Genomic DNA, 25,520 nt, shown 5'->3' with positions numbered 1-25,520 from the left:
ACTCCATATATACTACCGGTTTTCTTAGTTCCACACAGTACATATTCCACGTAATTGATAAAGGTCAACTTACTGGGTGACTTTTTGAGGTAGTTGTAGATGTTTCCGAACTCCACTGCAGGCAATTCCTTTGGATTGTTTATCAAGCTATCAGCTGCGACTTTGTATGGGCAGATTTGCAGGCCAATACATGCTAATTTTAAGTTGTATCGCCTCCTCGCGTCTGTCGGCAATAACTCGTGATAATAATAAGTCATGTTTAAGACGTTTTTATGAAAAAAAGATGCAAAACACAGCTGAAATATATGAATTTCAGACGTTTGTCTACGGATGTTTACCTGTGCGTGCCCCCATCTCTAAATGGCGACACATCGCTATGCGAGATGACGTCATCGTGACATCAAGCTGACTGCGAGAATAAGTAGATAGATGAATGAAAAAAACAACAATCCATGCATGCCTCCCAAACAGCTTGTTGGCGTGTAGACAGCACCTCATACCCACTGTGAAGTATGGGGGTGGATCAGTGATGCTGTGGAGCTGTTTCGCTTCCAAAGGCCCTGGGAACCTTGTTAGGGTGCATGGCGTCATGAATGCTTTGAAATACCAGGACATTTTAAATCGAAATCTGTTGCCTTCTGTCCGAAAGCTGAAGATGGGTCGTCACTGGGTCTTTCAGCAAGACAGTGACCCTAAACATATGGCCAAATCTACACAGAAATGGTTCACCAGACACAAAATCAAGCTCCTCCCATGGCCATCTCAGTCTCCAGACCTCAACCCCATTGAAAACCTGTGGGGTGAGCTGAAGAGGAGAGTACAGAGGAGAGGAACCAGGTCTCTGGATGATTTAGAGATATTCTTCAAAGAGGAATGGCTGAAGATCCCTCTCTCTGTCTTTTCCCATCTTGTGAAACATTATAGGAGAAGATTAGGTGCTGTTTTGTTGGCAAAAGGGGGTTGTACAAAGTATTAACACCAGGGGTGCTAATAATTGTGACACACATTATTTGATGTCACATAATTATTTCTTTATGTGGGATTTTTCCCCACCGAATAAATGCACTTGTATTGAAGGTTGGATTTTTCTGTTTTTTTTTTTCCCATCAAGGTCCCATATTATTTAGGAAAAAAAATTTAGTAGCTAAAAACCACATAATTATTATAAATCCAATAATTATGGAGGGCACTGTATAATAGAGTTAATTTATTTTCCCCTAAAAATAACTCAAAATATAGCCATTAATATCCAAACCCCTGGCAACAAAAGTGAGTACACCCCTTAGTAAATACCTACATCCCTAAAGGTCCAAATTAAGTACTGCTTGTCATTTTCCCCCCAAAATGTCATGTGACTCACTACAGGAGTGCTGTCAGCATTGCTGCAGAGATTGAAGAGGTGGGGGGTCAGCTTGTTAGTGCTCAGACTATATGCCGCACTCTACATCAAATTGGTGTGCATGGCTGTCACCCCAGGAGGAAACCTCTTCTGAAGACGGTACACAAGAAATCCCGCAAAGAGTTTGCTGAAGACATGTCAACAAAGCACATGGATTACTGTAACCATGTCCTATGGTCTGATGAGACGGGCGGACTTTCTTGTGTACCGTCTTCAGATGAGGCGTCCTCCTGGGATGACAGCCCTTCTCCGGGAAGGCGTGGCGCAAATTCTATAGGAGCTGTCCTGTCAACTAATGGTGAAGTCTATAATTCAGGTTTCGTGATTGTAAAAATATTCGGCCATCAAATTTTTTGGTGCATCACGAGTATAATCATTGTAGTAGAGCAGCAGCAGTAAGATTTCTTGTATTAGTAGTGTCTTAAGTACAGTTGTAGTCATTGGTTTTCTGCTAACTGGAATCACACTAGTAGTTGTGCTAGCCAGGGTACTTGCAATTCTAGTGGCACTAGTTTGTATTTTGAGTGCAACCAGCTGTTTCTGTCAATCTGTCAGCCATATTGATCAACCCCTCCACCCTCTCGGTCAAAATCAATGCTGAAAATGTCTTAAGAGCTCATCTAGGAGCCATCTGCTGCCCCCGAACGCCTTTCACCCTACGAGAAGCGCATCTCCGCCGTCCCCAGGGATGGCGGTGGCGCACCTGTGGGGGACGTCGCGTGACTTCTTCTTTGTTGGATGTAATTCCCTTCGCTTCATATGCTGCTGATCAAGCACATTCAAATATAGGCCACCTGATACCAACAATTACAACATATATGCCATTTGAGGTAGCCTGATATTCACGTATTGATAAATGAAGAAGGTACAAAGCACATAAGTGATAAATTAACATATTAAAATGTGATAAATTTAGGTGCTGCATCAACAAAGCAAAACAAATATTTTTTTCTCGGTTCTGGTGACGTGTGGACCCACCACTCATTAATTGAGCACAATTAGGAATTGTTATGATATGTTATGGCAAACATGGACATCACATTTATGATAAATCTATAAATATATAATATATAAACTACATTAAAATGTGATATTTACCACATTTTAACATGAAATTGATCACGTTATATCATGATCTTGATCATGTTATGAGAGTACTCTTTTTACTCTTTTATACGGTACAAAATCAAACGTTTCTTAATTTCAACATCATCATATGCTATTGTATAGCTACAAATGGATTCATTATCTTATTACTATTCATCATTCACATGCTGCTGGAAACAGAAACATTGTTCAGTCCATGTGCAGGCGACCGGGAGATCAGGATTTTACAACACTGTATGCCATAGGCGGAGTTTGAATTTTGTGTGTGTGTGTGTGTGGGGGGGGGGGGGCAAAACAGTTTCAGCGATAGAATTACCTTACAAGATATATGCTCGGTTAGTAGCTTAGCCCATGCTCGTAAATACAGGAATCCCAGATATGTGGGTCTGGGTGTGCGTGCGTGTGTGAGCGAGCGCGCGCGCATTTTTCTGTGGAGAAGTTGATGCCTATTTTTGCGTTCCACGGAGAAATATAATTTAATGCCAAGTTTTTCTAGTCACTCACACCCTTGCAAAACGAATCCTCACTGTGGCGAGTTTGAAAATGGTGGCAGGCAAAACAGGAGACAGCATCCCTTTTGACTAAATATTCCAGCCAGGAATATTTATAATAATACATTGACAATGAGCCTTTTTTGTTTCCCATCATTTTTAGGGGAATTCTAAACCAGGCTGGTTAGGACAGCTATGCTTTTGGCCAAGATCGTCGTCCCTTGAATATGGTACACCCTTTATGGCTCTGATGTACAATTAGTGTCTTTAGTGGGACAAACTGAAACTCCACTCACCATTTTAGCGGTGCTCTCCGGCGTTTCATGGTCCATATCTTCAATCCTTGGTTCTCGCTCAGCAGTTGTTGTCGCTTTTGAAAGCTTAGGTTTGAAAAAAATAGGTATATCCATCTTGTTTTTACTGTCCTCAGGTGTTTTTTTTTTTTTTTTGGCTAAGCAAAGCAAATGGCTGTCTATAAGGTGCTAGTCACATGATCTGTTTGAAAAATAATTTTGACCCATTATAAAAATATTTTTTTGTTGATTTCGTTCCTTTTTGTTTGTTTGTTTTATTGCTTTACTTTTATAGACAACATTTTCCCGGAAAAGTCTTAATTATAAATTCATATGTTGGAAAGTAAATTACATGCAATGAAATTTTCGGCCACCAGGGGCCTCCCATTTAGGCCATGTCCACACCAAGCACGTTGTTTTTTTTCTTTTTTAAACCGAGGATCCTGCCCTAATACGTTGAGAAAAAAATAATTGCATCCACACCTGCACGTTTGTGTGAAAAAAAAACAAAACTTCCACAGCCAGCCGCTTTCAATCATTTTTAAGTACATTTATAACAATAAAATAAATATCCATAATATCATTTTTCAATAAGAGGCACAGCAAGAGTTTGTAAAAAAAAAATGGAAACAAAAAAAAAGCGCCTGTCTAATTTACTCCAAATGTAAACATTGGTCTCACATGTGACGTGGGGACAAAGTTTGTCGCAGTCAGTGACGTTTCCAGTTAAATCTTCGGTTATTAGTGTCCACATGATGGCACCACAAACGCAGAATTCGCACTTCTTCACTTTCCCCGTCGTTCTTAAGAACCCTGGTTTAAATGTGCGCGTGCGTGGGGATGATAGGCCAAACTGTGGAAAAATGTCTTCTTTTCGCCAAATATCCTGCTACATGTGGACATGGCCTTAATCTCCGTGTATGCTGTGCGCTGGTCCTCATGAGAAATGCAGTCTTCCTTAAGGCAAAAAGGAAAAAGGTCACTAAAATGGACCAAAACTAAAAAGTTACCTAGTGTGTCTTTAAGGCGTCGATATGTTTAATTGCTCATCCAATACCAAGATTAAAACCAACCAAATCAACCAGTACAAATCAACTCATTGGCTGTCATTGACAACGTCCTATCCAACTGGACTGGGATGGCTTGCAGCATTTGTTTAGCTTTAATTTCACATTAAGAATTTTTTTTAATCATACACGTTTTTCCATTTTAACTCACTGGCTGCCATTGTCGGCGATAGACATTTTCATTTGACGCTGTCAGCACCAGGGGCGTTGCCGGGGGGGCAGGGGTGGGCAGTGCCCACCCACAGACACGTTCTGCCCACCCAAAGAAAACTGGATGTAGCACTAACGGCAGTCTGGGCACCGTTCATTCATTCATTCATTCATTCATATAGTATTGATGTGTTCTAATTTTTAACCTTTGCGTTGTTACCTCCTCTTTCACCTTAAAAAAAAAATTTTTAAAATAAAGAAATGTTGGTTTTGTTCCTAGGGGGCGCTACACACATTTACGCATATTTTGCGTAAATCACATACGCATATTTTAAGTTTTCACCAGTGTTCACCTGGTTGTTCAGTTTGGTGAGTTTTGAAGCATTCTGGGGGGGTTAAAGTAGGGCTCAAAGCGTTGGCGGGACAAAGAGTGACTGCTAGGGGGCGCTACATAGTGTATTTGGAATTTGTCTTTACACGGTATCAAAGACTGCACCTGTCTTGAGCTGCCTGCCAATTTTGGTGCATTTTGAAGCATTCTAAGGGGGTCAAATTGAGCTCAAAGGGGCTGTAGAACAAAGAATAACTATAATAATAATGATAAAACTGAGGAAACACAATAGGTTACTTTAAAAAAACACATTGTCACCTGCATGTCCATACTGTTCAGTTATGGATGTGTTCTAAGTCAAATAAAATCAAATCAACTTTTATTTGTTAAGACCAAATTACAACAACAGTTATCTCAAGGAGAAAACAAAACATGTTTTAAGGTGCAGGAGCTCTACGCTGGATTTCAACCTACTTGAGCATTGTATTTTTTTTTTTTTTTACCCCCCCACTTAAGTTAATGGCCACCCACACCTGGCATCCTGTAACCCCAATGGTCAGCACCCCAGTCAAATTGGATGGAGGAAGTCGGCGTGATGTCACGATGACGTCACCTCGCTTAGCAACGTGTCGCCATTTTGTGAAGGGGGCCCGCTCAACTAAACAGCCGTAGACAAACGTTGTCTGACATTCATATATTTCAGCTACTGTATGTTTTGCGTCTTTTGTTCATAAAAACGTCTTAAACATGACTTTTTATTATCACGAGTCACTGCCGACAGACGCGAGGAAGCGATACAACTTAAAATTAGCATTTATTGGCTTGCAAATCTGCCCATACAAAGTCGCAGCTGATAGCTGGATAAACAAAGGAATGGCCTGCAGTGGAGTTCGGAAACATCTAGAACTACTTCATAAAGTCACCCAGTAAGTTGACCTTTATCAATTACGTGGAATATGTACTTTGTGGAACTAAGAAAACTGGTAGTATGTACGCAGTGATTATTTCTGCCGTAACCGGTAATTCGCCTCCAAGCGTTATTTAGCCTTGAACTCGTCACGGCAAAATAACCAATTCCCACCAGGCCAATAATATACATATTGACCAATCAGAGCAGTTCACAGCAAAAGAAAATTAACGCTTTCCGAGTTGTCGGTTCCGGTAATAATAACCACTGCCTAGTCTACTGAATCCTAGCAGCTAATTGGGGCAAAAAAAAATCGATTAAGGTTTACTCACCAGTAATAAAATGTCGGCTGCAAACGTAAATGTGCTTGGATTTAGGTTCCCACAGGCTAGAATTATCCACGGAACCATCTTCTTTTACTGTTCCTCGATTAATTGCTTTCAGCCATTTTTTTCTCATTTTCTTCTCACGAAGAAGAATGAAGAACTTCAAATGCGGCTCCGAACTCTTCCTTGTGTGGCAACACAGCAACTTTTAGTCATTCCGACGGAAAAAAAGACCGCAAATAAGACGAAAGTTCAACGCGTTTGTATTACAATGCACGACAGAGCAACTGCTTGGGACTCGTCTTTTGCCCCGTTTTCAATATGGCGACGCTTTGTTGTGGCTGGTGACGTCATTAATGTCCGACTTCTTCTATTGGACGTCTATCGCAGTCAAAAGTAATGGAACAGGATCACGCTATGCCACGATCCCAAAGCTAACTTGCTAATTCTATCAAACTTTATTTTTTATATGAAATACAAGTTATTACTTTGCATTATAATGGTTTAAAAAAAAAAAAAAAAAGTCATGTTAAAAACTTACTTGTGTCACATTGGACAAAAGGATTCCTCTGCCACTTTTGTCATCAATTAGCTTTAATTAGCAACATATTTAGCCTCAGGCACTACTTTTCACGTGCGCGCTCACACTGCTTGTGTTGTATTCGAGCTTCACGTGTACGCTCATGCCGTTTGTTATTGCTGAGCAACTCGAAAGACGTTCCTCTCTCTGAGGTCCTCTCTCGACTGACTGCCGTTGCTACTGCTGCTGTTTTTAAAGGCCGCTAAAAATAACTCACCCCCGCCTTTTACGAAGAGGCGGGGCTGACAGCGAGCTCCAGCCAATGGGGAGCCTTCTTCTCTCTTGGTTCCGCCTCTTTCCACACCATCCGCTCCCTCCTTTCTCGTGCAGCGCTGACATCATGGAGCCTATTAACCTTATATGGTCACGCTAGCAGCGACTGACAGGTATCTCCACGCCCCCTTCGCGGTCCCCCATTCGCGTGGAACCTGGCAACCTGCAAAAGCATAGCGAAGCTGGCCGTCTTGTGCCGAAGAGCAGACCTGGCAACCCGCAGCCCGAGCCTGCATGGCGAGCTGCTTGTGCGGAAGCAAAGCTGCCAGAGGCGCAACCCGCAAAACTAAGCTGCATTTCCCCGATTTTTCAAATTTTAATCAAAGTACGCGCTCATTTGGAGTGTTTCTGCTTCTGCTTCTCCATTAGTTGTTTTTTCCTTGTTTTTGGTTTTTCTCCGAACGTGAGATGGGGAAATAATTGTTTGGATGTGACACTTCCGTGCGGACTTTTTTTTTTTCTTGTTGCTTGATTGTGGACATTTTTCTTCTTCTTGTTGCCCGTGCACAACAAGAATGGACGTGCTGGCTAATTACAGTATTTTCCAGGAACTCCAACTGGTGCACGACACTGGTTATTTCTCCGCGATGCCTTCCCTGGAGGAGAATTGGCAGCAGGTCAGTTCACAGCTTTAAAAAATATGTATATATATATTTTTTTTCAATTTGTCTTCATATTTACCAATTTAAAGCATCAAGATCTAGTTTGGCTTGTCGTTATTGCAGTTTTATGTATTTGCGTAATTTCCTCGCTCACATGGATCGCAACGCGGTCCGCTGACAGGCACTCACGCACGCGCACGCACTCGTAAAAACAGTCACGTGCCTGCCTCTTTTTAATTAAATCTTTTATTTTTCAAATCTTATTTATTACCGTCTTCAGCCCGCAACATCTAAAAACCACTTTGCCCTTTCTACCCCAACACTAAACTTGTTTTTCTTCTCGTGCCATGTCGTGGTGCGTGCGCGCTCCCGCGTGCCGATCCGATCGATGGGTGCGCGCGCGCCCGCACGCGCCTAATGGCCGCTGGCTCCCCTTACTAAATAATACATGCACACCTGTCACAGTGAATTTGCAGACTGAATTATGTATCATCATCTTACTCTTGCGTGTGCGCGTGCACGCGTGCAAAAATGTTTTGATGACGTCAGGCCCCGTCGTAAATCACATTGACGTTCATCACGTGGTCTCTAAAAGCTATTAATGAGCACGTGGTATGTTAATTGGTGTGTGTGTGTGATGGTTCCACACTGATGGACATTGAATGGGCACAGCTGTGACCAGTGTGTGGGTGTGCGAATGTGCGTGCGTGTGTGTGTGGCCCACATGTCCATTACGCCTAAAGTACTGAATGAAGCTCCGTCCCATCCATTAAGTCTACATTTACTCGACAGCAGTAAAAACTGTCATTTTTCAACATTTTTTTTCCCTGCGTAAAAGGCAGCGACGCGGAACAGGGGACAAAGTGGTTCCCTTGAATACTCTATTCTGCTTTCAGAGGTGGCATCAGTGTTTTTAGGAATAGCTAAATCAGATGCCACTGTTTTGTGGGATTTCTCGCCCCTTTAACGCTGCTTGGGAGTTGGGAATTTTGCCTGTTCTGTTTGAAAGGCACCAACATGTTGGAAATTTCCTGGCTTTAAAAGTCGTAACTTAAGTCACGTTTTTTTCGTGGCACCCATTCTGTATTTTTAGATGTAATGCTACAATTGGAGTTTGCGTCTTAAACAACAATTAGCGCTGGAAATCACTCACAGCAGGGAGTGCTGAGGATCGTTTTGAGTTTTTCCCAACCAAAAACCCCCGTTTCGGTCCAAATTTGTCATGCTCGCGTCCAGGGCCGACCCAGCCTATACGCAGACTATGCAGCTGCTTGGGGCCCCTGACCACTAGAGGGCCCCCAATCTGGCCATTGTTTTTTTTTTATTCTATTTTGTTTACTACAGTTTGCTTTATTTGACTTTTGTGAGTTTTGATACTTGATTACAAGCTTAAAAAAAATAAAAATTCTTCCTTAACTTCTTTCTTTCCACTTTTAGAAAAAGGTTTGGCGCTATCTACTGTAACTACTGACAATCATTTGGGATGAGAAGTTTGAAGTATGCAGTGCAACAAAATCTGATTAATATACAAAATATGGACGTATGGGTTGGATTGCATGTATGGATTTCACAGTACACTGTGACGAAATGGTGGGCCAAAAATATGTGCCTCTTTGCATTATTTTGCTTAGGGCCCCCAAATGGCCTGGGCCGGCCCTGCTCGCGTCTTTTCTCCATACAAGGCGTGCACAATGGCAGTACACATAAATTCTGGATAGTTTATGTACTTCTACTTGGCTACTACAAAGACAGCGTTCTATTTTACCTACAGTGCGTGTTGGAGTTTTTGTATTGAAAATAAAAGTGTCCGTGTATTATAGCTGGACGGCGCAATGACACATGAACAATTTTGATCATTAAAAGGACCAATAAGCCTCTGTTTAATACCCCCTTTTCACAACATTGCACACAAATATCCAACAGCGCTTTGCATAGCGCCAGCTCAACAGCAACAACAAACATTGCAAGCATGTGTTTACCTATTTGAAGACACCAAAGGACAATCATCATCATTTTCGACCTCGAATTGAAGTTTAGGAAACTTCGCTGTTTTTGTAAAGAAAAAAATTTGCTAATTGGTTTTTGTGCCATGTTAACGCCTCCTCTGTCAACAGTTTACTTTTTCGTTCCAATAACACCTATTAAACATGACTGGTAGCAAGCAATGTGTCAGGTGGTGTTATTAACAAAAAAACAAACAAAAACTTTATCAACATATAAATTTAATCCCCAAGGTTAAATATGCTATTTTTTGCTATTGTTATTGTTTATGTTTTATTACTTTTAACAAAAAAATAATAATGTTCCAAAACCCTTTTTTTCTCTCCCCAACACCAGGGGGTGCTGCAGCTTCCTCAGCACCCCACTTCCCGCGCCACTGATTAGAATTCTACTAAATGTGGTTATTTGTTGTTTCATAATGGTCCTTTTATTAACATTGTTAATGACGTTGTCACTTGACATGAAGTTATTTAGTTGTATTATCTGTAAATGTACGTTGACATTGAAAGTGATATAACTGTACTGGATGTCTATCGACGTCAATGGCGGCCAATAACATAAGTGTGGAAAAACCTTTTCGTCATTTAATATTAGTGCAAAAGCCAAACAATGACCATGAACGACTCAAAGTGCCGAAACGATATTTTTCTTCATTTCTACCAAATGAGCTGGAACTCTGAGAGAGTTGCACAGTAACACTAGTCGATAACCGTCATTTGAATGGTTGTCGATCTGTTTCCTTAGTTTCAGTGTTATAAGTGATAATATGCCAAAGTTAGGCCCGGTGTAAAAACAGCTCATTTTCAGAGATACTCTGGTTCTGTTATCACCGTCAAAGGCAGTCAGTGAATTAACGTGTATAAAACTTAAACTAGTGGGGAGATTGTGTTGCTATATTAAAAGGTTGTAGTGGGTTTTTTTGTTTAGACTTGCTGACTTCATTTAGAATTAGGGCTGCCCAAACAACTGTTTTGATAGTTTATTTATCAAAGTTTTATTTTTATGTTCAGTCTGCTAATCGGTTCATATATAAATCACATGGTATTTACTGTTTTACAGAACTAGTTTGGGGTTTACATTTTAGCAGGAAATGTGCAGTGGAACCACAGCTATTCATAAGTTTTTCTTCGTTTGTTTGTTTGTTTGTCTTGGGGGTGACGTTGTTCGTAATGTTATGTGAATTTAAAAAACTGAGACATGCACTGAGAAAAGTTGGATGATGAATGTTATGTAACTTCAAGGCTATTATTGTTCTCCGAAGCAAAAGCAGATGTTTCCAATGTCTTATTCCATTCCAAGATATACTGCTTTTCCATTTATTAGATTTTTTTAAATAATTACATTTTTTAAAAAAATGCTGATTTTGCATTTTTTGTTTTTAACTAAAAATGTAAAAAATAAAGGACTTTTTAAAGTATTTTTTTTAAATAAAGATTTGAAACATTTCTAAGTCAACAATTTCTCGAAACGAGTAATCCACTATGCAAATAATTGTTGATTAATTTAATAGTCAGTTAGTTGTTAATTAGCCGATTAATCATGGCAGCCCTATTTACAAGTGTTGCTTAGGCCACGATAACATGCCGCTCCAAACTCACACCAGCGCAACAGCACCCCCACATGGTGTTTAATCATGATTTTGATTAATTGATCTAATGTTCCCTCTAATTTTTCATTTGTCTGAGCAGACACACAAGCTCCCTGAGCATGCTGAGGACCACTGTGAGCAACATCAAATGTGTACACTGTGGCCCTACACCAGTATCACGCTAATTCAAAACCTCAGATCATAGCAAGTTACATGGCTTATTAAAAGAATGAAATTACAGCAGCAATTTTCATTCATATACTTTTAATATAATCTATTTGGCCAACTTACAATGGCAAAAGACAAAAATCTCGTTGTTCATGAGATGTGCACTACAGTGTATAACAAAAGTGAGTACACCCCTCCCATTTCTGCAGATATTTAAGTATATATTTTCATGGGACAACACTGACAAAATGACACTTTGACACAATGAAAAGTAGTCTGTGTGCAGCTTATATAATAGAGTTAATTTATTTTCCCCTCAAAATAACTCAAAATATAGCCATTCATATCTAAACCCCTGGCAACAAAAGTGAGTACACCCCATAGAAACTACATACATCCCTCAATGTCCAAATTGAGTACTGCTTGTCATTTTCCCTCCAAAATGCCATGTGACTCATTAAAGGAGTGCTGTCAGCATTGCTGCAGAGATTGAAGAGGTGGGGGGGGTCAGCCTTTTAGTGCTCAGACCATACGCCACACTCTACATCAAATTGGTGTGGATGGCTGTCACCCCAGGAGGAAGACACTTCCAATGACGGTGCACAAGAAAGTTCGCAAACAGTTTGCTGAAGACATGTCAACAAAGCACATGGTTTACTGGAACCATGTCCTGTGGTGTGATGAGACGGGTGGGCTTTCTTGTGTACCGTCTTCAGAAGAGGCTTCCTCCTGGGGTTACAGCCATGGACACATGAGTATGTGCAAGCAGTGCGCAAATGCGCATGCGTGCAGTTTGAAGGGAACATTGGTTGCATCATCCTCCCATTATTAGGCGAGATTATTGCTAGTTGAAAATTTTACCCGATAACAATTTTTTTAATTGCCACAAGTACACAATGAACACTAAAAATCAATTTTGAACATTCAAGTAGATATATATGTTGCCTATCGTCGTCAATGATAGCCAATGAGTTAATATGATGTAAAAATAACATTATTTGGGCTGTTTTATTTGGGCTGTAGTATAGAGGAATTAGCTTGTCTGCTGCCGCTAACTAATATCCTCAGGCACACGCAGTCGGAGAACAAGTTCAAATTTATTATTGTGTCTGTTTTTCGGACTTCATTTTTAAGTCTAGAAGAGTTGTTCCAACTTTTTTCTCCGAGGGCACCTTCAAATTCTTCCACTTTCATTTGTTAAACATGCAATATACAGTAATTGTCACATCGCACAGGACTAATATGTATGTGTTAGGGCTGTCAAAATTATCGCGTTAACGGGCGGTAATTAATTTTTAAAATTAATCACGTAAAAATATTTGACGCAATTAACGCACATGCCCCGCTCAAACAGATTAAAATGACAGCACAATGCCAACTTGTTACTTGTGTTTTTTTGGAGTTTTATCGCCCTCTACTGGCGCTTGGGTGCGACTGATTTTATGGGCTTAAGCACCCATGAGCATTGTGTAATTATTGACATCAACAATGGCGGGCTACTAGTTTATTTTTTGATTGAAAATTTTACAAATTTTATTAAAACGAAAACATTAAGAAGGGTTTTAAGATAAAATTTCTATAACTTGTACTAACATTTATCTTTTAAGAACTACAAGTCTTTCTATCCATGGATCGCTTTAACAGAATGTTAATAATGTTAATGCCATCTTGTTGATTTATTGTTATAATAAACAAATACAGTACTTATGTACCGTATGTTGAATGTATATATCTGTCTTGTGTCTTATCTTGCCATTCCAAAAATAATTTACAGAAAAATATGGCATATTTTATAGATAGTTTGAATTGCGATTAATTACGATTAATTACGATGAATTAATTTTTAAGCTGCAATTAACTCGATTAAAAATTTTAATCGTTTGACAGCCATAGTATGTGTGTGTGTATAGGGATGCCCACGAATCCGAACATGGGAGCGAAAATCGGGCCCGATCACGTATTTTCAGAGGATCAGAATTGGGTAAAACAACAACAACAACACAAAGAGTTAAAAAATATTCACAGATTTATATTGTTCTATAAACATTTATTTTGATCACAATATATTCAGAGAGAGTCCTAAATGTGTATCTGTGTTCTATGATACTGTTAATTGTGTGTTTGTTGTCCTAATAACATTGTTTTATTTTTCCATTACCATAACTGGTGTGTACTAACAGTATATATTGTATATATACAGTTTATATAAAATATGTACAGTGGTACCTCTACATGCAAAGTTGATTCGTTCCAGGACCTTGTTTGTAAATCGAAATGGTCGTATGTCGAGCAGTATTTTCCCATAAAAATACATTATAATCCCAATAATTTGTTCCACAGCCTGAAAACCTACACTAAATCCTTAATAAATGCTGCTGGTACTTTTGCAAATAGCAGTCACACAGTGCAAAACAAATAAATTATGAATAAAAATCGGAATAATAACATAATAATAGTAATAATAATAATACCTGTAATAATGTAACAAATGAGATTCTAATGTGGCTGATGTGTTTTGTATGGCGTACCTGAACGCACAGCGTGGCTGACATGACAGAGTAAAGGACGGAGGACTTTTTACTTTCACTTTGTTCAGCTAAGGCGGACAATAGGCATGTTGTGTTGCACAAGTTCTGAAATAACTGAGTAAAAACCTGACGAAGCTGGCGATTTTTTTGGCGATGTTACCACAGTAAAACGGTAATTTCCCGAATGTAAGGCGCACCCATGTATAACGCCCACCCCAAATTTACTTGTAAAATCTAGGGAAAATTATTGTAGCCGTGTATAACACGCACCTTAATTTTAGCACCAATAAATAGAAGAATACAAGAAAACAGAGCTTGTGTACAGATACAGAAATGTCATTTTACTGACTGGTGAAACACAGCCATAGCACATTGGTAGTTCAAATCATTACCGTAAACTGACAATATGCACGGTAATAATATGATCTGACAACTTCTCCAACTTACCAAATTCCAGGAGAAAACAAAACAGATGTGACTTTTCTGCTGTATAACTTGGTCGTTTCATCATGATGAATAAATGTTTCTTCCATGGATTGATTCGGTAAAATAAAAGTGGGTACCAAAGTCGGAAATCGGAACGAGCGTATCGCTACTGTAACAAGAGGAACTATCGTTATTTGGGTTTGGGTTTCCCGAGGGACAGATATAGTTGACGGACACAGGAAGTCTGTGTTGTGTTACGTTTGGTCCGAGTTGCCGAGTTGCAATAAACGTTGACTAAAATGAGTTCAAGAAACTAAATTCTGTGCTTTATGAAGAGTGAAAAAAGCAGAATTTAACACAGACCAAATCATTCGACCAATCACAGTGAAGTATTACCGAAACACAATGGTGACTTCATGTACCGTAATGGTCGGCAACGGATCGCTGCATACGTTTTTTCAACGCAACATGGCTGTGTCGATTAAAAAAAAATCGGTCTTTATTTATTATATATATGTATATATATATATATATATATATATTTTTTTTTTTTTTCTGTCTCCATCCCTGTACCCGTGTATAATGCGCACCATGATTTTACAAGTTGATTTTGTGGAAAAAAGTGCGCGTTATACTCGAGAAATTACGGTAATTGTCACCTTAACTTATAAAGACAGGCGAAGGGAGGTCAGAGGAGGACCATCGGGATTCTAGACATTCTACTATTGTCAACTCAGTTCGTGGACACGCCCACCATGCTCATACCGTATTGGCCTGAATATAAGATGGTGTTTTTTGCATTGAAATAAGACTGAAAAAGAGGGGGACCTCTTAGATTCGCAGTCTAGACATTTTACCCATTCACGACGCTAGATGGCGCCAGATATCACTGAAGCGATGTTCTGTCATGACAGATCTCAGCTACTCTCCCCATTCACAACGCTAGATCGCACCAGATATCATTGAAGCGATGTTCTGTCATGACAGAGCTCAGCTACTAGTTTAACCAGTTTGCAATATTTTATTGCAATGTTTTACCTTATTCAGATTTGTTTCATGACTACAGTTACAGTTAGACTTCACTTTAATGGTTAATGCAGTTATTGCAATTTTGTTGTTTTATCACAATAGATTGGTTTATTTACATTTCAAAAACCAGAAGCCATTCAATTGCGAATGTGATTGCACTTTAGTTTACATATTTAAATGTTCAGATATTAATATTTGAATGAGGCAAAATCACATGCTTTTTCTCTCAAATATATTGTTATAATCATTCGTTTCAGATGTACTGTAATTATTTTCTGTATAAAAATTAATTTGGTGTTTAAAAAGTCTTTTTTTCAAACTTGAGTCTTGAAAAAGAGGGGGTCGTCTTATAATCAGGGCCGTCTTATATTCGGGCCAGTACGGGTATTTTGTATCAGTTCCATCTACATTTCAGTGGCAAACGTCACCTTTTTACTTTTTTCGCCATCTGCACTGACATTCTTGGAACCCATGTTGAGTTCTCTCACAAGAAAATCCGCTGTGCGTCAATCTGGCCGGAAAACAAAGTAACTGTGGCACTGTCATAAATAGTCGTATTTCGAACATGTCGTCTGATGGAGAAATAAATGGCGAGACAAATTTTACATCGGGTGTTGAAAAGATAGTGTGTTGAAGCGATCGTGTGTCGAGGTACCACTGTATATTTCTTATTTTCTTCTTTGTTGACAGAGGAAATTGCTATTGCGGTGTATTGTTCTTCCTTTACCTTTGTTGGAAAAATAAAGTTTACCATGTACCTAATTAGAGCAAAATTAGGTTTCAGGTAAATACTTTATTGATATGCATTATAAATGAAAATTCGGAGTGGGATTTAATAAGTTTTCTTCATCCCACTCCCTCAGGCTTTTTGTCTTGTTTTGTTTTGTTACTTGTTATGTAAACCAGTGGTAAGATGAGGAACTGTAGTTGTAAAAATGAATGCAACCGCCTGAAATGAAATTTGGAGAAAAAAAAAAAAAAAAGTGTTTATCATACTACATTTTTTATTGAATTATTTTTTTAGGTTTATTAATGGTAAACGAAATACTGAAATTCTACCCAGTTTTCTTCATTGATTTTACCACGTTGTCAGTTTTTGTCACCCTGAGGAAATGGAAAAGCACTGTTAAAGTGAGTAGCTCTATTTAGTCTTCAAGCTGAAAAGCATAGGCGGAGTTTGACTTTTGGGGAAGGCGGGGCACAACATGTTGATGACCCCGAAATGCAGTGTCAGCAATAAAATTAACTTTCAAGAATATTTATAATAATAAGTTGAAAATGAGCGTTTTTGTTTTGTTTTGTTTTGTTTCCCATCATTCTTGAGGGGAATTCTAAATCAGGCTGCTGGCAGGACAGCTATACTTTTCACCAAGATCATCATCCATTGAATATGGTACGCCCGCCGGTGTCGTGACAATGTAGTTACCTCAGTCAAAAATTGTATCCCCTGGGTGGAGCCATTTGGATGTAGATTTGTGTCTTTATTATTCGATAAAAAAAAAAGTTGCTTCAATCAAAAAAAAAGTTGCTATAATCAAAATACATATTTTCAATTTTTCAAAAAGTCACTTAAATAAAAAAAAATGTGTTTGAATGCAAAAATAAATTTGAAATTCAAAAAAATGCATTTGAAAGCTATTTTTATTTGAATGTTTTTTTAAAAATTTTTTTATTGAAGTCAATTTTTTGATTGAAGCAACTTTTTTGATATAAGTAATGTGGTTATGTGTTTGGGCCACATTTTGGCTAGGATATTTGTGTCATTAATAATCAATCAAAAAATAAGTTGCTTCATACAAAAAGAAATATATTTTCAAAAGAAAAATCACTTCAATCAAAAAAAGACACATTTTAATCATAGAAAAAAAGATTTTTTTTCAAAAAATATTTGAGACTCAAAAATTTGCATTTGAGCACTTTAATTTTTCGTTAAAAAAAGTTTTCTTTGATTTTAGCAATCCTTTTTGTGTTTGGGCCATATTATAGGTAGGGCATTTGTGTCTAAATCATTCAATCCCCAAAATGTTGCTTCAATCATAAAAAAATATTTTCAATCAAAGAAAAAAAATCCTTTATAAAAAAATAAAACTGCCCTCCCCATTTTTTTTTAAATGATATGCAAAAGAAATGACCGTCTAAGGTGCTAGTAACATGATCTGTTCGAAAAATCATTTTGACCCATTAGAAAAATATATCTTTTTTTTTTTGTTCATTTCATTCATTTTTGTTGTTTGTTTTCTTGCTTTACAACTTTTATATATTATAGGAAAGTCAATTACATGCAATGACACTTTTCGGCTACTCCCCCTTAAACTCCGCTTATGCTGAAAAGTGCAACAGAATGTGGGCTGGATTCAATCTTCTTTTGCGGGCTATTCTCTATTACAGTGTTTTTCAACCGGTGTGCCGTGAAATTATCTAATGTTGCATTTATATACATATACAGTGGGGCGAACAAGTATTTGATACACTGCCAATGGGTTCGTCCTCTGTATGTATATATGTGTGGATATATATATATATATATATATATATATATATATATATATATATATATATATATATATATATATATATATATATATGTATATATATATATATAGAGAGAGAGAGAGAGAAATGTCCGTAACTATGCGGGCCCTTGAAGGGGCCATCAGACTGCAGGGTGTTGACGTAGCGGGAAGCCAGCAAACAAGGAGGGAGAACGGCGGGACAGTGAAGTTAGCGGTTGCATGTTGCGGATGCCGCTGTTATTTTGCTTATTATTTTCTATTGTTGCCACAAGTGGGAAAGTCATCACCGACTCATCTCCTTCCTATTTCCCCATTCGGTGCTATTAAAATATTGTTTTATGTCGTCGGGCGGAGTTGCAGTAGGAAGGAAGGAAGGAGTTGGTAGAAAGTTCTCAGTCATGTGCAGATGAGCGAATCCTCGTGTCTGCTCAGATTTCTAGCCATCAACGACCTTGCTATCCGCTACAATGTGGACCCCAGCACATCTTTTGCACATCATTTGGTTAGACTCGTTATGTGTCGATGTACTCGAAAGCGTGCTTTCTATTTTATCCATATGTGACGACCGTCAATCCTCCCCCTGTGTTATATTCCAACACATTGTTGAGAACAGCAAGGTAGCTAATGGCTAAAAATCCGAGCAGTTCTTGAACGCGACACGAGCAGTACAGCGCCATGGTGCAAAGCAAGATTAAACGTCATCTCCAAACGAAACACCCGTCACCTCAAAACAAGTCGATGGACTATTTTGTTCGCCTTTGTGAAAACACAGAGGAACAGGCAACTTTTTTTTTTAAATAGAAAGTACGAAGGTAAATGAGAAAGCCCTCAAAACCTTGTTTCCAAATCCAAAAAGTCCCACACCGTGACATAGACATTAATACTACCTGCCTGCAAAGCCATCGTCTGCGAGATGCTCAGCCCTGATGTGGTTAAAGACATTGCTCAAGTCCCCTTGTCTGATAATTCTGAGCTTTTTAAAGCCTAATTGCAATAAGCAAATAATAAATAAAAACAAAGACTGAGAGCTGTTGACAAATAAGGATATTGACTTTGTGCTCATCTAAACAGGCTCAAGTTTCACACTGAGTTAGTATACATACTAGGGTTGTTCCGATCATGTTTTTTTGCTCCCGATCCGATCGTTTTAGTTTGAGTATCTGCCGGTCCCGATATTTCCCGATCCGATTGCTTTTTTTTTTTGCTCCCGATTCAATTCCAATCATTCCCGATAATTTTTCCCAATCATATACATTTTGGCAATGCATTAAGAAAAAAATGAATAAAACTCGGACGAATATATACATTCAACATTACAGTACATAAGTACTGTATTTGTTTATTATGACAATAAATCCTCAAGATGGCATTTACATTATTAACATTCTTTCTGTGAGAGGGATCCACGGATAATAAGACTTGTAATTCTTAAAGGACAAATGTGACTTTGTATATTTTGACTAAATATTGCCATCTAGTGTATTTGTTGAGCTTTTAGTAAATGAGACTGCAGCCATTTAACTTCTGCCCAAATGCATGATGGGAAGTACAACCATGACTGTGCGTAGGGGCACCAATTAATATATATTCTCTGCGTTGAGAAAGAACATAAGGTGTTAAGAAAATGATCAACTACTACCTTTCTTCCCCACATTGCCTCCCAAGTTATTTTTAATCGCTGAGAGAGGTATTGTAAGGCTTTAGCCACATACAAATGGCTTCAAAGACTGTCAATAATCTCCCTACTCATTATACGCTGCCTTTTAGCGCTATCTGTAGGTAAAACGGCGTCTTACCGCCGATAACGCAATAAATTTGATAGCCCTACTTTAAGCCAAAACTACTCTGGATGAGTGTAAGACATTTTGTCTGCACCGTTAAATACAATTAGAAAACGATTTAAATTAAAAAAAAAAAAAAATTAAAAAAAGGCATATCCGATATTTTTTTGCCGATTCCGATACTTTGAAAATGACGTGATCGGACCCGATCGATCGGGGACATCTTTAATACATACTGAGAAATTATTTTATAATTAAATATACTGTACAGAAAATAATTTTGGAACATTTTTGGTTTGTGGTGTGCCAAGATTTTTTCCTATTTAAAAACGTGCCGTGAGTCAAAAAAGGTTGAAAAACACTGCTCTATTATATTTTCATTATTTGGCTAATGAACAGTGGGCTGCAATTGGCCCGTGGGGCCGTAGTTTGGGGGTCACTGGTCTATAACTTTAAAATAAGTGCCATTGTTTGTGTTTTACAGAGGCCATTTAAAAAGAAATACGGCATCTTAAATGTATCGAGCAACGTCAAGTTTCCTCAAAATTCTTTCTGCGTGAACACACACACTCGTCGTCATGTTTGGTTGCTTCTAGTGTCTTCTTTTTCTTTGTCCTCTCTCATCAACTGCTTTGCTCAACCACTAAACCCACATCCACACAAACATGCACTCACACACACACAAACACAGTGCCGGCTGTCGGTTAGCCTTGTTGCGTCTGACAGCAGCAGCTCCTCCTCTATGTATAATTGCTGCGTCCGTGCGGATTGGGAATGATGTGATGGCCTTTTGGGATTTGTGTGAGTGTGAGACAAGAAATGCAGACTTTCCAGCTTCGCGGAATATTTCCCCCCGCTATTTTTACCACATTCCGCTTAAAGCGTTTTTCCCTTCCCGCCTGTTGCTCTCTGTCGTCGTTTCGCTCACTTTCATCCCGATTGATGGATTGATGATGGCGTCACCGCGGATCCGGGCGAGTTTCCAGACGCTTGCGTGCCGCCGATCCGTTACGGCGCGGCGTTGAATTCCCGATGGGAATCGCGGCGGCGCAGGAGATAAGAATGGCGAGGGACGCGTACATCGAGCGCTATCGTCTTCACTCAAATTACTTTTTGGCGTCAGGGTACCAAGTGGTAGCATGCTTGAAGGATTCAACTTTTTTTTCCACTTTTCAGTAGCAATATTATCAAAGTTATGCAATCCATTTTTCATGGCGAGTCCTCAAAAATGGCAAACAATGGCTGACTTGCTGTTCAAACTGGGACATGGGTCCTTGAGACTTTTTTGTGCATCAACCGACTAAGTTTTGTGTCAGTTGAAGAAATTGGTGTCAGGGTCTCGAGAAAACACCATTTTAGCCCATTTTCTGAGGCAAATCCTCTAAAAGTGCAAACCAAAACGTCAGATTTCCTGTTCAATTTGAAGCATGGGTTCTTGAGAATTTTTCATGCCACCTATCTTGATAAACAAATCTAAAATGTTTTGTATCAGTTGATGCAACTGGCGTTGGGAGCTCATTTTTTAAGAACGCGTTTTGTCATGGTAAATCCTTGAAATCTTCCAAGCAAAATTTTCGACTTCTTGTTCCATTCTGGGCATGGGCCCTTGAGACTTTTCCATGTGTCCTGTCATGATAAGCACTGCTGAGATCATCTGCAGAGTTTTGTGTTGTGTTTTTCCAATATACTAGCATCAGGCACTTATCAATTCAACAAAGACTTTGCCAAGGTATATCCTGGAAACTTTCAACACAAAATGACCAATTTGAGTGGTTGATTGGGTGTTTTTTGTTGGCACTTCTATGAAGCCGTAGAAGATACTAAAGATTGGACTTCATTTGACGATGTCAAGCTATCTGCTTTGATGGTATTTGCAACATTTACCAACATAAAAATGATACAGAACAACGCTCACTAACTGGAATTCAGAAATTCAAGAACCTTTTGAACATTTTTGCAAAACTGAAGTTCACTACAGTGATCCCTCGTTTTTTTTCGCGGTTAATGGGGACCAAAACCCGCCGCAATAAGTGAAAAACAGCGAAGTAGCGCCCCTCTGTTTTTTATTTTCCTCAGTATAATTTTAAAAAAGTGTATATATACATATATATATACAGTATACAGTAGGGAGAACAAGTATTTGATACACTGCCAATGGGATCAAATACTTGTTGTCCCCACTTTATGTATATGTATATATATATATATATATATATATATACATATATATATATATATATATATTAGGCCTGTCAAACGATTACAATTTTTAATCGAGTTAATTACAGCTTAGAAATTAATTAATCGTAATTAATCGCAATTCAAACCATCATAAAATATGCCATATTTTTCTGTAAATTATATATATATATTCTGTAAAATAATTTGTTGGAATGGAAAGATAAGACACAAGATGGATATATACATTTAACATACGGTACATAAGGACTGTAGTGGGCATTTCACTCTACTGTCATTTAAATCTGTCTATGCTGTCCTCACTCCGAAGCGTCTACTTTTTCCAAAGCTAGACAGCTAGTGAACGACGCCTTAATAATCAGACTTCTTCCTTTTTCATCTGATTTATTAATAAAATGGCCTCAAACCATTGTCCTCTTTAGACCGTAGTGAAACTACAAAAAAACTTACACAAGCATTGCATTAGCAACAACGTTAGCTTCGCACGCTATACAGGTTCACTAAACATAAACAAAAAGCGTCTCATACAAAAAATATAACATTTCGCTTACTAACATAATATATACATTCTTTACAACAACCATACTTATGGACAAATCTTGTCCAAGGATCATATAAGCACAACATTACAACGTAGGCGTCAGCCCGAGACGTCGTGCAGCCATATTGAACTGGCAAGAAAGCAATAAACCATGTCGCTAAGCGACCACAAGAGTTCGCTGTTAGACAGCACAAAAAACCTTGCTGTAAAACTTACCAAAAGGCAGAATACTGTCTGAGCGGGACATGTGCGTTAATTGCATCTAAATATTTTAACGTGATTAATTAAAAAAATTAATTACAATATATATATATATATATATATATATATATATATATATATATATATATATATATATATATATGTATATATATATATATATTAGGGCTGTCAAACGATTAAAATTTTTAATCGAGTTAATCACAGCTTAAAAATTAAGTATTTGTTTATTATAACAATAAATCAACAAGAGGGCATTAACATTATTAACATTCTGTTAAAGTGATCCATGGATAGAAAGACATGTAGTTCTTAAAAGATGAGTTTATAGAAATTTTATATTAAAACCCCTCTTAATTTTTTCATTTTAATAAAGTTTGTAAAATGTTCAATCAAAAAATAAACTAGTAGCTCGCTATTGTTGATGTCAATAATAATTATGGTGCTGAAACCCATAAAATCAGTCGCACCCAAGCGCCAGCAGAGGGCGGCAAAACACCAAAAAACACAAGTAACAAGTGGAAATGACTCTTTGCTGTCATTTTAAACTGTTTGAGCGGGGCATGTGCGTTAAATGCGTCAAACATTTTAACGTGATTAAATTAAAAAAATAATTAACGGCCGTTAACGCGATCATTTTGACAGCCCTAATATATATATATACAGTGCCCTCCATAATTATTGGCACCCCTGAAAAAGATGTGTTTTTTAGCTTCTAATATACTATATTTTTTTTTTATTCAAATAATATGTGACCTTAATAGGAAAAAAGAGAAAAATCCAACCTTCAATACAAGTGCATTCATTCAGTGGGGAAAAAAATCCCACATAAAGAAAAAATTATTTGACATCAAATAATGTGTGTCACAATTATTAGCACCCCTGGTGTTAATACTTTGTACAACCCCCTTTTGCCAACAAAACAAGGTCTGGGGACTGAGATGGCCATGGGAGGAGCTTGATTTTGTGTCTGGTAAACCATTTCTGTGTAGATTTGGCCATATGTTTAGGGTCATTGTCTTGCTGAAAGACCCAGTGACGACCCATCTTCAGCTTTCGGGCAGAGGGCAACAGATTTTGATTTTAAATGTCCTGGTATTTCAAAGCATTCATGATGCCATGTACCCTAGCAAGGTTCCCAGGGCCTTTGGAAGCGAAACAGCCCCACAGCATCACTGACCCACCCCCATACTTCACAGTGGGTATGAGGTGCTTTTCAGCATGCGCGTCTTTCGTGGCACGCCAGACCCACTTAGAGTGTTTGTTGCCAAAAAGCTCAATCTTGGTCTCATCTGACCAAAGCACACGGTCCCAGGCTTCAACTGGGACCGTGTGTATTTTTGTGTGATACATCGTATTGGCCCGAATATAAGACGGCCCTGATTATAAGACGACCCCCTCTTTTTCAAGACTTAAGTTTGAAAAATGACTTTTTGAACACCAAATTAATTTTTATGCAGAAAATAATTACAGTACATCTGAAACAAATGATTATAACAATATATTCTAGAGAAAAAGCATGTTATTTTGCCTCATTCAAATCTTAATATCTGAACATTTAAATATGTAAACTAAAGTGCAATCACATTCGTAAATGAATGGCTTCTGGTTTTTGAAATGTAAATAAACCAATCTATTGTGATAAAACAACAAAATTGCAATAACTGCATTAACCATTAAAGTGAAGTCTAACTGTAATTGTAGTCTTGAAACAAATCTGAATAAGGAAAAACATTGCAATAAAATAATGCAAACTGGTTAAACTAGTAGCTGAGATTTATCATGACAGAACATCGCTTCAATGATATCTGGCGCCATCTAGCGTCGTGAATAGGGAGAGTAGCTGAGATCTGTCATAACAAAACATCGCTTCAATGATATCTGGCGTCATCTAGCGTCGTGAATGGGTATAATGTCTAGACCGCAAATATAAGACGACCCCCTCTTTTTCAATCTTATTTCAATGCAAAAAACACAGTCTTATATTCGGGCCAATACGGTAATTATGGCCCAGCCCCCTAAATAGTTTTTTAAAGGGGGATTACGATATAACAATTGTTGTGCAAACAAATTCAATGATGTCACCATACAGACCAAAGTTTAAACAGGTTTATTACTTCTACCAGTAGGCGAAACCTACAGAAGGCAGAGGTTATGTGTTCGGTTTTGTATGTCAGTGTTCAAAATAACTTGTAATCTTATTATTATCAAATTTGCAGGGTATGTTTGCAATATCATTAAAAGAGGTGATTGAATTTTGGGTTAATGGGGGCAAAGGGCAAAGTTCACAGAGGTCAGACTCAGAAATATGTTTGTGTTTGAGATAACTCAAAAACAAAAACAAAGATTACTATCAAATTTGAAGGAAATTTTTATAACATGAAAGGGAGAGGTGATTAAATTTTGGGCTAATGAGGTCAAAGGTCACAGAGGTCAGAAAAGGAATTTCACAGTAACTTGATTGAATCGACTGATTACAGATTATCTTATTGAATACAAATTTGCTGTGTAGGTGATATGATGACAAAAGAAAGTGATGACATTTTGGGGAAAAGTGGAAAAGAGTGCCTACTTTAAAAAATATAGCGATGCTTTGACTTTGCCTTCTCAGGCCCAAATCTGCTCTTACAGGGGTGCTCTTCTAGTTTTGATGATGAAATACAATGTTTTCAGATTGACTTCACTGGAAATTGCTTTTGAAGCCAGCCTCCAGTGGCAATCTCCGGTACTGCATGGTTTTAAACCACAATTTTTTTCCACACCTGAGGTTGCCCGTTGCCTGACCCACATTTTTTAGCAACCCAAACTTCCTGTTTACTTCCCGTTTTAATTTATATGGGAGCCCGTTTAGGTAGCCGCTTCTGAAAATAGTCAGTGATTTCCAATCAATTAATCATGCCTGTCCTTAGTGTCTGTCTTTCCTTTGTTGAGACGCACACACACACTGTTGCATAAGTGACCAGCTGCTTCCTAGTCAGACAAAAAGAGGAAACCAACCAAA

General features: G+C 38.2%; 1 protein-coding gene across 2 annotated transcripts in view; it reads left to right on the top strand.

The window, feature by feature from the left end:
- The first annotated feature begins 7,118 nt into the window (after positions 1-7,118).
- LOC130926809 (Krueppel-like factor 7) overlaps positions 7,119-25,520 on the top strand; it is a 72,494-nt gene continuing 54,092 nt past the window's right edge. For both annotated transcript variants that reach the window (XM_057852057.1, XM_057852058.1), the window contains exon 1: positions 7,119-7,541. In XM_057852057.1, the coding sequence (XP_057708040.1) occupies positions 7,440-7,541 (102 nt within the window). In that variant the 5' untranslated portion in view covers positions 7,119-7,439. The remainder of the gene's footprint in view (positions 7,542-25,520) is intronic.

This window comes from Corythoichthys intestinalis, chromosome 12 (assembly GCF_030265065.1).
Source record: "Corythoichthys intestinalis isolate RoL2023-P3 chromosome 12, ASM3026506v1, whole genome shotgun sequence".
NCBI classification, from domain to species: domain Eukaryota; kingdom Metazoa; phylum Chordata; class Actinopteri; order Syngnathiformes; family Syngnathidae; genus Corythoichthys; species Corythoichthys intestinalis.
Note: the sequence above shows the minus strand (reverse complement) of the source record. Positions and strands in the feature narration are given on the sequence as shown.